At 34.2% G+C, this 14,122-nt stretch overlaps 2 protein-coding genes across 3 annotated transcripts; one reads left to right on the top strand and one right to left on the bottom strand.

Annotated features, from left to right (window-relative positions):
- Positions 1-763: 763 nt before the first annotated feature.
- Positions 764-4,892, top strand: LOC140781599 (uncharacterized). The gene is made up of 7 exons (XM_073127648.1): positions 764-1,010; positions 2,255-2,601; positions 3,015-3,242; positions 3,321-3,675; positions 3,763-3,887; positions 4,049-4,184; positions 4,489-4,892. Exons 2-7 carry the CDS (start codon positions 2,258-2,260, stop codon positions 4,726-4,728), a joined length of 1,428 nt encoding a protein of 475 aa, XP_072983749.1. The 5' UTR covers positions 764-1,010; positions 2,255-2,257; the 3' UTR covers positions 4,729-4,892.
- Positions 4,893-5,059: 167 nt separating this feature from the next.
- On the bottom strand, positions 5,060-8,662 carry LOC140781600 (uric acid degradation bifunctional protein TTL). Of its 2 annotated transcripts, none has more exons than XM_073127649.1 (6): positions 8,495-8,662; positions 8,295-8,368; positions 8,145-8,202; positions 7,920-8,021; positions 6,338-6,497; positions 5,060-5,671 (listed from the first exon to the last, which is right to left on the bottom strand). In XM_073127649.1, the coding sequence occupies exons 1-6, from the start codon at positions 8,621-8,623 to the stop codon at positions 5,208-5,210; spliced, it is 987 nt and encodes a 328-aa protein (XP_072983750.1). In that variant the 5' UTR covers positions 8,624-8,662; the 3' UTR covers positions 5,060-5,207. The 2 variants fall into 2 exon arrangements, with proteins under 2 accessions (XP_072983750.1, XP_072983752.1); XM_073127651.1 differs by having other exon boundaries at positions 5,060-5,596.
- Positions 8,663-14,122: the final 5,460 nt, after the last annotated feature.

Here is a 14,122-nt window from a genome sequence, read left to right as displayed (position 1 = left end):
ATTAGATATTTAGTTTCGTAAGTTTATTAATTGCATGAGCTTAACTTAGCTCGCTTGTGCCAAGCCACACCAGTCGAACACGAGCTATAATTTCAATTTGGCTCGTGTTCCAGTTCGCAATTTTAATTCCTATTATATTGGTATTAAATTATTAGAGTAGGTGGTCTCTTCACCAGTAATCTTAGTTTGATAGGTTTTTTCTTTTTTTTTGTTCTCTTAGATGAAGCACGGGTAGTGAGATATTTTTAAATTGATTAGATTTATAAAGACTCTCTTGGTAGAATTACTAGTGTATTTTAATTTAATTAAGAGAAAATTGGGTTTTAGATATTTTTAGAAAGAGATTAATATAGACTAGAAAGAGGATGATAAATTATGGAGTGCAAAAAGAAAAAAATAAAGTAGATAAAAAGTAGAAGAATATCTTTTCTAATAATTTTTATAAAAATTCTTATATTGAGTTGTACAAATAATATTTCTCGGATATGAATTAATTTATGATGAGTATATTAAGCTTTCTTACTCAATTATTTTTTCTATATTTTTTCGTTAAAAGAGTTTTCACATAAATATTTATGTTTTATTTTTTTATTATTATCTTTTTTTGTTTGGATAAATAATTTTACCTACAGTTAGTATTAACCTATGCACAATAAATGAATATTATTTTAAAATAAAAACTATAGTAATACAAGTTTGGATCCAAATTTAGATACAAGCACACAGTGACCAGTATAAATAGACTTATTTTGATATTAGTTTTAGGGTTGAACTATTCGGATAAATAATTTTACCGAAGACCCAGTTTGGTCAAAAACACGGTATAATTCCGTCGCGTAATGCTTTCTCTGGGGGACAGCAAGCATTGAATGCGTCGCTCGTCTTGTATCGTATTATTGATGGATCCAAACCTTCCTTGAAACTTGAAAGCATCGCCTTCCTCCCTCTCCCCGACAAACCCTAGATCTGTTCTTCTCCTAACCTCTCCTCGTTTTCCACGCCCTTCGCAGGTAAATCTCTGTCTTGATCTCTTGATTGCTTATTATTTTTCGGAGAATACAAGCTCGTAATCGAGCTGAACGCGTCGAGCCGATTCATCATCTGATCGACTCTTCTGACGCTGGTTTTTATCCGATCAACGAGCCAAGGATCAATATCGGAGAGCCTGTGAGGATTTTAGTGCGATCGTGGTCTGGATTTGGATGATGCATGCTTCCTTATCTTGCTTGGACTTGTTCATATTTATAATGTTGGGACTTGAAGGCGTATCCGTAGTACAATTTAATTTGAGAAACACGAGAATAATGGGATAGTATAAGAATTGGAGGATTAATCATTGCATGTTTGTGTATCTGATGCCTCAAAAGTTTTGAGTGAGATCGTGGTCATGTTTCTTAGAAGGTTATGATCTTTTTGCATGGAAGATTAAATTCCTAGATATTTTCAGGTGCTTAGCTTAGATCTTTTCTTCATGTGTCGCACAATGATTTTTCTCAAATGCAGTTAGAGGAATTCGCGTACTAAGGCCGTAAAATTTTTTTTAACTGCCTAAATTGGTGATACAATACTTTTCTAGACCCAATGAATTAAGTGAAATATATTCTAGCCATCAGATATATGCAAGGGCTTTTGCAATTCAATTACGTTTGGTTTTTCGATTTAGCATATAAACTTGGGTGCATATATTTTTATATGCATATTTATTATAATAGAGTGCACACAATTTACATGTGGACATGTTAGAGTCTATTATTGCAAATTGAAAAATTAAATACAATTAAATTGCAAGTCTCAATAGATGCATAATAGACTTCAATTATGGGTTGAACAGGCTAAATATTTTGCAAAAAATAATTGGGTTGAATCCCCTTTAAGACATTTGTTGACTATTTGGAACTATATTATCATGCATGTTTATTAAATATTTATCTCATGGAGATATAATCATATTGTTTAATATCGAGCTGATTTTGTTTAGGTTTTGTAGAAAGGTATTTATTTAATTTTATGATTCATCTATCACAATCTAATCTTTGGCAGAAGGAAAAAAAAAATTCTTTGTTTATTTATTTTTACTATGCTTATTATTACTTTGTATTCTCTAAAACATTGGATATCTGCAGCAGTTGTTTCCTATTGCATTATTTTTCCTTATGAAGCATCACAAGATGATGTTCTCCTTGTTTTTTGTCAATAAATGTTGTAGCATTTATTCTTTTGTCTAGAGACTATAATTACTTTGCCCCTGGTGCAGGAAATGGCAGGAGGCTTCAGGGTACTTCATCTTGTCAGGCCCTTTCTAGCATTCCTGCCTGAAGTTCAAAGTGCTGATCGGAAAATTCCATTCAGGGAAAAAGTTATCTACACAGTGATCTCCCTTTTCATCTTTCTGGTGTGCAGTCAGCTTCCTTTATATGGCATACACTCAACTACTGGAGCTGATCCATTTTACTGGATGCGTGTTATTCTTGCTTCGAGCCGTGGAACTGTCATGGAGTTAGGTATTACTCCAATCGTCACATCTGGACTAGTGATGCAACTTTTGGTTGGCTCAAAAATCATTGAAGTTGATAACAGTGTGCGAGAAGATCGAGCTCTTTTGTAAGTTTTGCTTGCTGAAGTTGCCATGTAAAGTTGAAATTTCATCAAAATTGCTTGTTAAGAAAATCTCTAAAGGATTTAGCAAATTACAATGGTCTAATTGGGTTATGAGTGATTCTATAAAGGTATAGTTATTATTCATTATCTGGTATCATTAAAGGAAGAGAATAAGTAGTGAATTCAGGTGTCATTCTGTTTGTCTTTCTTGTAAAAAAAATTTCTGATGACCTTTTATATGTTGATATACAATTAATGCAAGTACTGACAGAACTTATGCTATTAACAGAGAAATGAGGTGTTCCTATGCTAATATCTGCATTGTGCAACTATGTTATATGTTACTATAAAGTCTCACTACAGGCAGCTAATCAAATGTTGGTTCTCTGATGTTTAATTTTATTTTTCTCCTCCAGAAACGGTGCACAAAAGTTGCTCGGTATCTTGATTGCTATTGGAGAGGCAGTAGCATATGTCTTATCTGGGATGTATGGCAGTGTTAGTCAACTAGGAACTGGGAATGCTATTCTCATAATACTTCAACTCTTCTTTGCTGGTATCATAGTCATTTGTTTGGACGAACTTCTCCAGAAAGGATATGGTTTGGGATCTGGTATCTCTTTGTTCATCGCTACTAATATCTGGTAAGTATATGGAAATGTTTCACTTGTTATTCGCTGTCAGCATATGGTATATAACCGTACTTTTGCCTTATCATGCAGTGAAAATATCATTTGGAAGGCATTTAGCCCCACAACAATTAACAGTGGACGTGGTGCTGAATTTGAAGGTGCTGTCATTGCCTTGTTCCATCTTCTGATTACTCGAACAGACAAAGTCCGTGCCCTTCGTGAAGCCTTCTACCGTCAAAATCTTCCAAATGTGACCAACTTGCTTGCAACAGTCCTTGTCTTCCTTATAGTTATCTATTTTCAAGGTTTTCGTGTTGTGTTGCCTGTGAGGTCAAAGACTGCTCGTGGGCAGCAAGGCTCCTATCCTATTAAGCTATTTTACACTTCTAATATGCCCATCATTTTACAGTCCGCATTAGTTACCAACCTATATTTCATCTCTCAGGTAATTTGACACCACATCTATGCCTCTGTCACATTATACTGATCTTTCTTATACTTGGGAGCATCTAATCTGTTCATGTTCATGCAGCTATTACACAGGAGATACAGTGGAAATTTCCTTGTAAACTTGCTGGGTAAGTGGAAGGAGTCTGAGTATTCTGGTCAATCTATTCCTGTTGGCGGTATTGCTTACTACATTACAGCACCTTCAAGGTAATCAATTGACTTGACATCTCTCTCTCTCTCTCTCTCTCTCGCATGATTTGGTGTTATTGGTTCCATGAAGTTGGATTTATAGTTGGTGCATGTCTATAGTCTCTCTTTTCTTTACTGTTGTAGCTTATTGTTTTCATGTTTGGTACTATACCCTGCAGCTTGGCAGATATGGCCGCAAATCCATTCCATGCACTATTCTATATAGTTTTTATGCTCTCAGCTTGTGCTCTTTTCTCAAAGACTTGGATAGAGGTCTCTGGATCATCAGCGAGAGATGTGGCAAAGCAGCTCAAGGTACAAATATTTCCTTGTTTTGTATCCCGTTACATTACAGTTGTCTAGCATATGTCCCTTTTCTCATGATTTTGTAGCACAAATTAGCTAAATAAACTCCTAAGTAGCAAAATAAGTTGAAGAATTTCTTCGACTCTAGGATGACCAAGTTTTAACCTAGTTAGAAATGATGACATAAATTAACATAAACTTTATCTTGCTACAGTTTAGGCAATACTTCTTGTACTGTATGGTGTCAACATCCATAACGATTACTATTCTAAAATCCGTTATTATTTATCGTTCAATTTTTGTTATTTTGTAGGAACAACAAATGGTGATGCCTGGCCACCGCGAGTCAAATTTGCAAAAGGAATTGAATAGATACATCCCCACTGCAGCTGCTTTTGGTGGCATGTGTATTGGCGCATTGACTGTTTTAGCGGATTTCATGGGTGCAATCGGCTCTGGAACTGGTATTCTTCTCGCCGTGACGATCATTTATCAGTATTTTGAGACATTCGAGAAGGAGAGAGCCAGCGAGCTTGGTTTCTTTGGCCTTTGAACTTTTTTATAAAAAAAAAGCTGTAACATTTAGGCAACAGATGTGGTTCTCACAATACTGCTTACAGTTTTGCTCAGTTGAGTTATTGCTCTTTTTCATGTTGCAAACTTTTCCGTGGACGAAGAAATAGCAGATACTTCCATGACATTATGTTGTGCTATCAAGCCAGGTCTTTTTTTAAAACCAGGAAACTTGCTCAAATAATCTGTCAGATGATCTCACAAGATAATTATGTAATCTAAACAGACAGGTAGTGAACCACCACCGGTAAAGACGCGTATTTTTATTTCTATGAATGGTGAATAATAAATCATTGATGCCAACTCCAACATTAAGCGGCAAATTAGATGATGATTTATTAAACAAAGTAACCAGATCATACAGCTAGTAAATTATGTTTAAACTTCAGAGCACTGCAATAACAAGATAAGAGTCCATAAAAACAACGACCAACAGCCTCAAGCACTTCCGACACTAAGTTAGCTCCCACGATAAGTAGTGAATGAAAAGGGTGAATGCAACAAGGGCACATGGAAATGCTCCAACCTCTGGTTCTCTCTGACCTCAAACACAATGCTAACATAAGGGAAGAAGCCTGATGGCGCATATTTACCAGTGTTGAAACTTATCCTATAAAAACCAGGATTGATGGAATCAACAATGTCCATCAGAGGTCCGCTGCGACCATCGGAGTTTGTGACTGAAGAGCCTAAAAGCAGCCACTGGGTGGAATCTCGGCTCGTGAATGATGGGCCCTTTTGAGTATCCCTCCACATCTCAAGGTGAATATCCACTCCAGATGCTGGAGAACCACCGGCAACATCCAAGACATGGGTTGTTATGGGAGGGCGAGTGCGTTGGGTGCTACCTGTCATTTCAGGAGTTTTATTTGCAGATGCCTTAGCAGAAGCTGTAATATGTGCTCCAATAATGCCTATGCGATCTTTATAACATTCAAAATTGAGATGTCAGGATAAACCAAAACTATCCAAATGGAGAAAACATGTAAATGCAAACAAAACATATGCAGAATAAATGGTTGTAGCATCAGCACAAACAAGGCCAACTAACTAAAACATCCCCATTCATCTATTCGTGCTTGTTTAACCATAGCTGGTCTATTGCATATATCTACTGTCTACATAATAACATTTAAAAAGAACCACTGCCAAATTGACTATTTTAATAAGGGAATCCTAGTTCATGAGGCTCGTGTCTAAAGAATCTTGGGAGAGCAAAATTTACGCAGTCATGTTTCAGCCGCTAGGAGGACAAGCATTAACCATATAGGAACAGTCAAATAAACTACTACATAAAGAAAGGAAAAAAGAGAGGGTGCATGTATGTCTCTCTTTAAAAAAATTTAAATGCATATATGCTCCTACAGTACATGTGAATATTTGACCGACATGAGCACAAAATTCTCACAGAAAAATCAAATATAGCACTAAAGAATTGCCAATAATAGACACTTCCATCTTTTGCAATCTTCTTTAAAGGTACTTCAGATATGACAAAAATGAAGAAACAAGATTAAGCAGGCATGAACATGATCTAAATATCTAATAATTACCAAACATAACCAATGTAAGTCCAGTTTTATTAGTACCTCCAGCTTTATTTGAATGACTAACAGGAAGCGCCGTGGAAACTGATGGTATAGTTCTCGCCTTAGGCACAAAAAGCTTTGCCAGACGCAATTCAAATATTTTCAACTCTTCCTGTGCTGCTACCTCGAGCTCAACAATGGGCCTATTCAGGTAACGCCTCTACAACAGGGCAGGAAAAGATGAAAGTTTGAAAATGATTTAGTCAGAGGTAAGCATGTATCTATGATGCAAGAAATGGTACGTGCAATTAGAAACTATGCGAATTTTGCTTTTTCAGAAGTCTTTACAGAAAAGTGAAAGAAAGTTGCAATTTAAATGCAATTCAATTTCCAGAGGTAGAAAGAGTTACAAGCTAGATTCTAAATGATTTAATCTGCTTGATAGCCATGTCAAGTTAGAATTGACAGGGGTAAGTTTTTCTTTGATAATTTTCTTAATTTGGTCTAAGGTGTTAGAGTAACGAAACATGGAGAAACGGAGTGACTGTCAGAGATAACTTGCTAGGATGAACTTGATTTCAAATTGGTTTAAGTACTACTACCAGAATAGACTCAACGATACCTAATGCTTAGCCTTTCTTCGTGATGCTCCACTCTGGAAAGAAAGAGGAATGGAGGTGGCCAACTAACGTTGGCACAGTCAGGATATTCTGGAGCACCAGCCATCTTTTAATCAATCCAACAATCTCTCCTTGCTTATCTTTTCTTTTCATTAATTCCTTTTTATTCTTTTGAAAATCCTACCATTACCCATCATTTCTAGTAAGATTCTGGGAAATAGGCCCGGAACCATGAGTAGCAGTATTGATAGCTTAGTAGAACTGGTACATCTGGCAGGGATAACTACTGGTTATAAGAAAAATAGTACTCCGTACTATTCCTCATTTTTTTTCCCATAAAAGTATCAAACCACTTGACCAAGAAAATTACGCCCTCTGCAACAAGTAATCATACTTTAAAGGGACTTACACGCACAAATATACATATCTAGACATATACATAATGATTAAAAGGTTAACAAACTCTAGAACAAAACCTTGTTAGACCATTACTTTAAATAAGAAGAGTCACGCAGCTAATGCAAATTATGTATTTCCTTCCCACTTCAAGAATGATCTCATCATAGAACTTTCTTGGTTTTCCTCATAGTTGGGTTGGTTGCTTTAAGTCTCTCTAACTAAACTATCTGGTTAGTCTACATATGACCAAATCACTGGTTGTTTAAGCTTAGGATACTCATATCAAATCTAAACTTGACCTTAACTGGACCCTCAACAGATAAATCTCACTTAGAGTGGTTGATCGAAATCATCTGTGTAGATAGATAATATGAACAAAGTTGATGGTTGGGTAAACCTACAATGTTCTTCTAGTTGCCGAAACCAAAAGATTGCCCCATCTGATCAAATGTGCAATTCTACCTTTTCTTCCTAATAAATACGGCACTCACCAGAGTGAATTCTCACAAGCAAAGAACTTCTCAGCTCTAAAAAGCAGCATTCAAGAGATGGGCTCTATACCAAAATCTCAAACAAACAACAATAATAACAACAAATCAAAGAAACAAAATAAACCAGAATACCTTCAATTCAGCTAGGATCTCCGGCGTGCTCCTCCCGGACGCGCATATAAGGAACACGAACCCAAACTTCTCTCTGTACCTCGCATTCCACTCAACCAATTCCTACAAAAATTGGCAGAAAATAGAAGAAGAAAAAATGTACACTTTAATTTCTCCAAAATACTCCTAAATCCACCAAACTATCACCACATTACAAATAATAAAAATATAGCGCATAGTACAAACCTGCGTAGTCCATTCGGTTGCGGTGGCCAGTGCTGCAGATTGCTCTTCCTTGGACCGCCTAATCCACCACCCACCAAATAAGCGGAACAAGATGGAATCAATAATCCAAATAGAAAAGAAAAGAAAAGAAGGAAGTGAAAGGGATCAAACTGGGAGATGGAGGGGTATGTGGATCCGATTTCTGGGTGAGCTGCGAAGGCCTCCAGCCATCCATTCACGTCGACCTAAACAAAAAGGAGGGGGAGATGGATGGATCAAAGACGAATTCGGTGCGCGTAAGAGAGAGAGAGAGAGAGAGAGAGAGAGAGAGAGAGAGAGAGAGAGAGAGAGAGAGAGAGAGGAACCGAGACCTTGTTGAGCCAGATGTCTCTAGCGGATCGGATAGCGTGATCAAGATCGGAGAAGGGGGAGGCGGCCGCCATCTCCTTGGCGAATCTTTTGCTGCCAGAGCAGCTCAAGAACTCCTCCTCCGTCTCCATTCCTCGCTCGCTTTCCGGTGGCGGGTGAGGTGAGGTGAGGTGAGGTGAGTGAACTGGGTGGGATATAAATAATACGGAGGATCAAGTGGATCCGAATCCAATATGTTATTGGGTCGGATGGCTGTTACTACTCTCAACGCCGGCAGGGGTGAAAACGGATCCGAATAGTGATAAAAATTATGAGATAATTAGTTTCATTTAATTTTCTCACGTATAGAAACTTCCAAATATTAGGCTTTTTTTATTAAAAAATAATATACGAGTATCATGCGATCAATTTTAGACTCTATGTGAATCATTTTATCCTCAATTTTAAATTTTAAAAAAAAAAGAAAATAGTTGGTGGTAAAATGATCGTTTGACATTTTTTCATTAACAAAAATTATATCTGTATCAAAAAATTAGGATTCATTGTGAAAATAAATAATAAGGGAATTTAATTTCATTTCATTTAATTTAATTGTCCCTAAAATTATATTTGTATTTTTTTTTCTTTATAAATAGACCCGAATACAAAAAGTGAGCAGATAGCAAATTTAGTTATTATATTTACGAAGTATAGTCATGGATATAGATTGGATATTAGAATATATCCGTATTTATTTTTTGAATCTAGAACTCATAATATATTTATTAAATTCTTTTGTACAAGTAAATAAATAAATATATATAGATTAATTATTCATATAAAGTATTAAGCGATCTTTTATATCATTATTTTCATAACATCTCAAATAGAGATATGAATATTGATTAGATACTAACTTTTTAACTCATAATCATATTTATACAAACTATTCAGATAGAAATATAAATTTAAAGATGAAAATGAATAGAAAATTTTCCAATATCATAAGTTTTAAGTTCAAGAATTTTATCTTCTTTCTTGCTTCCTCAAATTCTACTCTGAAATAAGGAGTAAGATTGAGTGCATTCTCAATCTATATTGGAAATTTTTTATAAAAAAAAAGAAGAGAACCTCTTATGCATCTGAATAAAATAAATACTCATAGGCTATAATCCTCCTCTAATAGATTAGATTACAACTGAGTTACTGAGATCAGGCTTTTATTCCTTAAAATTTATCACAAAATGTGTAGCCCTCTCTCTCTGTCTCTAAAACTAAGGACCCCTCAGACCCACTCTCATGTGTGAAAGCCATATCAGGCTTTGGGGGCCAAGAACTTGGACAAGAGCTGGAAGTTTGGCCCAATCTATTAGAATTGGAGCAAAGTTTTATTTAAATTGAGTTGACATTAACAGAGCCAAAAAAAAAAAAAAAAAAAAAGTAGAAGAAGAAGAAGAAGAAGCAAAAGTCAAATGAGAATTATAATCTTGCTTTACTTCACACTTTCCTTGTGATTGTGAGACTCCTTCTCTGTTTGAAATGCTTTTGCTATATTTGTATAAAATTATTAAATTACCCTCCTTTCAAATGATGCGTGACTAAGTATCACTTCTCCAAATTAAAACTTTCCTTGTATGTTAAGAATGCACACAAAATTTATTTATTTTTTTATTGAGAAATTTGTGTGTATATATATTTTTTACTAATTATAAATCGAGCGATATAATTTAGCGAATATACGTAGAAAACACCATGCCGTTAGATCAATTAGTAAAACTTAATTAAACATTTAGATTAAATTTAACTATACTAAGAAAATTATGAAAATACCATCAACTAAGTCATACTAAGAGCATTTTAGTTATTTTAAAAATAAAATATTCTCGCGGTGTTAGTTTAAATCTAACCTAAGAAGTTTCTGCAGATATTCACTAAAGATTTATAAACAGTGAAAAATATAATATGTAAATCAGAATTACATTAAAAGTAAGGTAGTATATACAATTTAAAAAAAAAGAAAAGAAAACTTACACTAAGCCATGGCATTTAGAAAGAAAATGAAAACAGCAGTAGGAGAAGTCTTGTATGTGAAAACGCTTGTCTTCCATTAACTGCAGGTTTGAAACGTTTGCAATCCGTCTCTCTCAGTCTTTATCACTTTTATGTTCCTAACTGTGAGCAATCCAAATTTAAAGGCGACGGCGACTCACCCTCTATTGTTGCCATACAAAGTAACGGTCTCCCTTATGGGTTGGTGTGGATGAGAGATAGAAAGATAGATAGATAGATTAGATGATTAATTATTAGAAACCAAAGAGTGGAAAAGAAGAAGAAGAAGAAGAAGAAGCATAAAATCTCACGCATTCCTCATTAGATCTCATTTATTATTATTATTCCTTCTCAATTTCTTGTCTCTTTTCCTTTTCATTATCTACGAGTTAATGTACTTCCACCTCTCCAATGCAATCATCATAGGCTTGATGTATAGATAAAACCTCTTACTTCTTTCTTCTTCTTTTTTAAATAAAAGAAAAGTTAAAAGATAAAACGGTCTTCGAAACCCTTAAAATATTTGAAACGTTTTACATGATTAAGAATCTATGTAAATAAAAATTTAATTTGCACAACAACTAAGTAGGGTGAATGTTAGTTTAATTAAATTATATAGTCAAATCTTGAACTATAACTATCCTTGAAAAAAAAGAATAGAGATTTTATAAATTACACTCTATATATTTACCTATTTTGTGATTCGCGGACCGTCTTTTATGATTTTGTAACCTAGCTTCTTATTTTCTCCTATAATTTTTATTTAACATCCCGATATTATTTTAACTAAGTAATATCGGCCAAATTATTAAAATACCTCTACCATTCCTTCTCATTTTCTATATTATTCCACTATTTTTTCTACCTGCCTTGTCCACCATCACCACTATCATCGTCGTCGCTACCACATTTCCTCATATTCTCCCCTCCCCTCCTCCTTTTCTTCTCTTCTTTTTTTTTCTTTTTCGAAAAAAGAAAAATAGGATAAAAAAGATAGTAGTAATTTAAATATTTATAAATTATTTTATATATTATATTATAATATTTATTTTCTAGTACACGGTGTATAATAATAAGTACAGGAGAAAATAATGAGTTAGGTTACGAAATCTTTAAAGACGCTCCCGTCAATCACAAAATAAGTTAAATATAAGATATAATTTGTAACACAAAAAAAAAATTAAACTATTTAAAAATCCAATTCTAAATTTTTTTTTCTGTTAAATAAAACATTATTATATGGGAGATGAAAACAACATTGGCTTTTAAAAAAAGAATGCTAAGATATAGGCCATTAACTTCTTGATGGTCCCCATGGCGGCCAGAAAATTAATGCCATTCACTAGGTCTTCTATGGTTGACAAGTATAATATTTAAAGACTAGCTACCGGTCAATATATTATTAAAGGTTGGATAACTAGGACTAGCTACCTTAGTATATATGATAAAGATATATTTTATTTATTAAAGAACTATAGTTGTTGTGAAGTATTTTTCGTACAACAATTCATGTAGAAGCATGTCTTCATGGCAAAAACATTTTTATTATCTCAAAAAATAAAGTTATCTTTAATTAATAGAACCTAATGATTGAGAGATCGACTTATAAAAAATATTTTTATTTTTTTTAAAAAAATTGTTTTATTATTTACTTGGGACAAAAAAATTATAATATAATGGTCATAATTTTGGGAAAGAATGATTCACTGCGAAGCTAACTCTATTGAATAAATTGGGAGTAAAGGACTGGTAGTTGTTGGTCAAATAGTATTATACTATTGGGGTTAATTAAAAACCAACAGTGATTTTGATTTCTGACATTATTTTGGCTTCTTGTTATTAAGTCTCGTACTGTGTGACACGTAAAGTAACTCTTCTCATAGGTTTTATTTACGTTCTCATCTCCTACTTATTTATATTATCTAAAACGTAGATTGAGCTTTTGAAACTAAATAAAAAATTTATTTATATAATAAAATATGCAATATATACATCTATTTGTATTTATTATAGTGAAAATTAAACCATATAGTTGAGTAACTTTTGGACGAATAGAAAATTTAGTCATTTGTAATATTTAAAATGAAATATAATTCACTTGATGGAAATTTTAGGATTCCTCCATGATTTAAAGTCGCCCAACTAACTATGTTTTTCTTCCACGTGGCAAGAAGAATACATTATAGGATCCCAATAATTATTATATTATTTAGAATATGTACTAACTGTTAAAAGTTTTGTCTAAAATCCAATAGTACCAATCCAAAACTTGATTGAAAATTATGGCGGAAATTTGTTTGATCAAAAGTGTTGATTTTGACCTTTATTTCGGATGATCCATTGATTGCAATCAATCCCTTTCGATCCAATTTTTTTTTTCCTCTTTCTAAAAGTCAAAATTAAAATTTTTTTTTAAAAAAAAAAACTAAATTTAAATCAAAATTAAATTACGGGACAGGGTCCCGCACCAAAAGGAGCAAATAAAGCAAACAGATTGGTCGCCATTTCCCCCCACGCTGTTCGGCGGTCAACAGCAGGTCGTACAGAGGATGACGTGTTGGCGAGAAGCTTCCAGAAGCCTCAACGTCGCCCACTCCCCCCCCCCCTCCCCCAACCCAACCAACCAACGGAACGATCTCCGCCGTCCGTTTCGACGCTACCCGGTCCCCAGCCGTCCGATCGGGGTGAGGCGGTGCCCGTGACGCATCCCTATCAACTGGACGGTCCGGATCGACTGTTCGCACGAACCTCCACGCGATCTGTCATCTTACTCCAGATTTCGTCCTCGGATTCCTCGCATTTAAAGGACGCACTGTTCTCGCCACCGCCCCCACCCAGTAACTTTAGATCCAGACCGAACACGTGTCCAGATACCTCCCTCTATCTGGAGAATCCCGATCGCTCGAACCAGGTAAAATTTCGTCTTATACTCTGTTATTATACATTATAATGATTTTAATATATAGTAGTAGGGATAAATTACAGTGTATCCAAAAAAAATTTATTTTAAACTTACTCACTTAAAAATTTAATTATGGTGAAAAATATTGACTATATTAATTCTAGTATTTTGCATTGTCATGTTTACTTTGAATTAACTAGAGATTAATTATATGTTAAATATATTTTAGTTTCTTTCACTTTGGCATAAAATGATTTATTCTCCTCTATATTATTTTATATCACTCGATCACTTTCTCCTCCTTATAATTAATGTGAAACTGTTAAGTTTTTAAGGCTTTATTTTTTTTTCCTTTTTCTAATTTTTATCGAGAAGGGCAATCTTCTCAAATATGGAATCTTCGACTCATCTTTCTTTACATCTACTCTCAGACAATATAATTAAGGTCAATACCATACATCTAATAGCAAACGTGAACTCTAGTCTCTAGGAAAGGTGATTATAGAAAAGAGTTGCGTGATCCCCAAAACCTTAGAATAAGATTATCTAATAAAAAAAAAGGAAAAATGTGTACCATTTTCCCTCCATCATTTTTTATCTAATAAAAAGAATAAAGTATTTTGGTAATTTAAAATGCTTGCTAAGTGATACAAAATAAATTAGAGAGGGTTAAAAGTGGTTCTATGCTGAAGTATATAAG

The sequence above is a fragment of the Typha latifolia genome, chromosome 2, assembly GCF_019914945.1.
Source record: "Typha latifolia isolate L0001 chromosome 2, TyphaL0001v2, whole genome shotgun sequence".
NCBI classification, from domain to species: Eukaryota; Viridiplantae; Streptophyta; class Magnoliopsida; order Poales; family Typhaceae; genus Typha; species Typha latifolia.
Note: the sequence above shows the minus strand (reverse complement) of the source record. Positions and strands in the feature narration are given on the sequence as shown.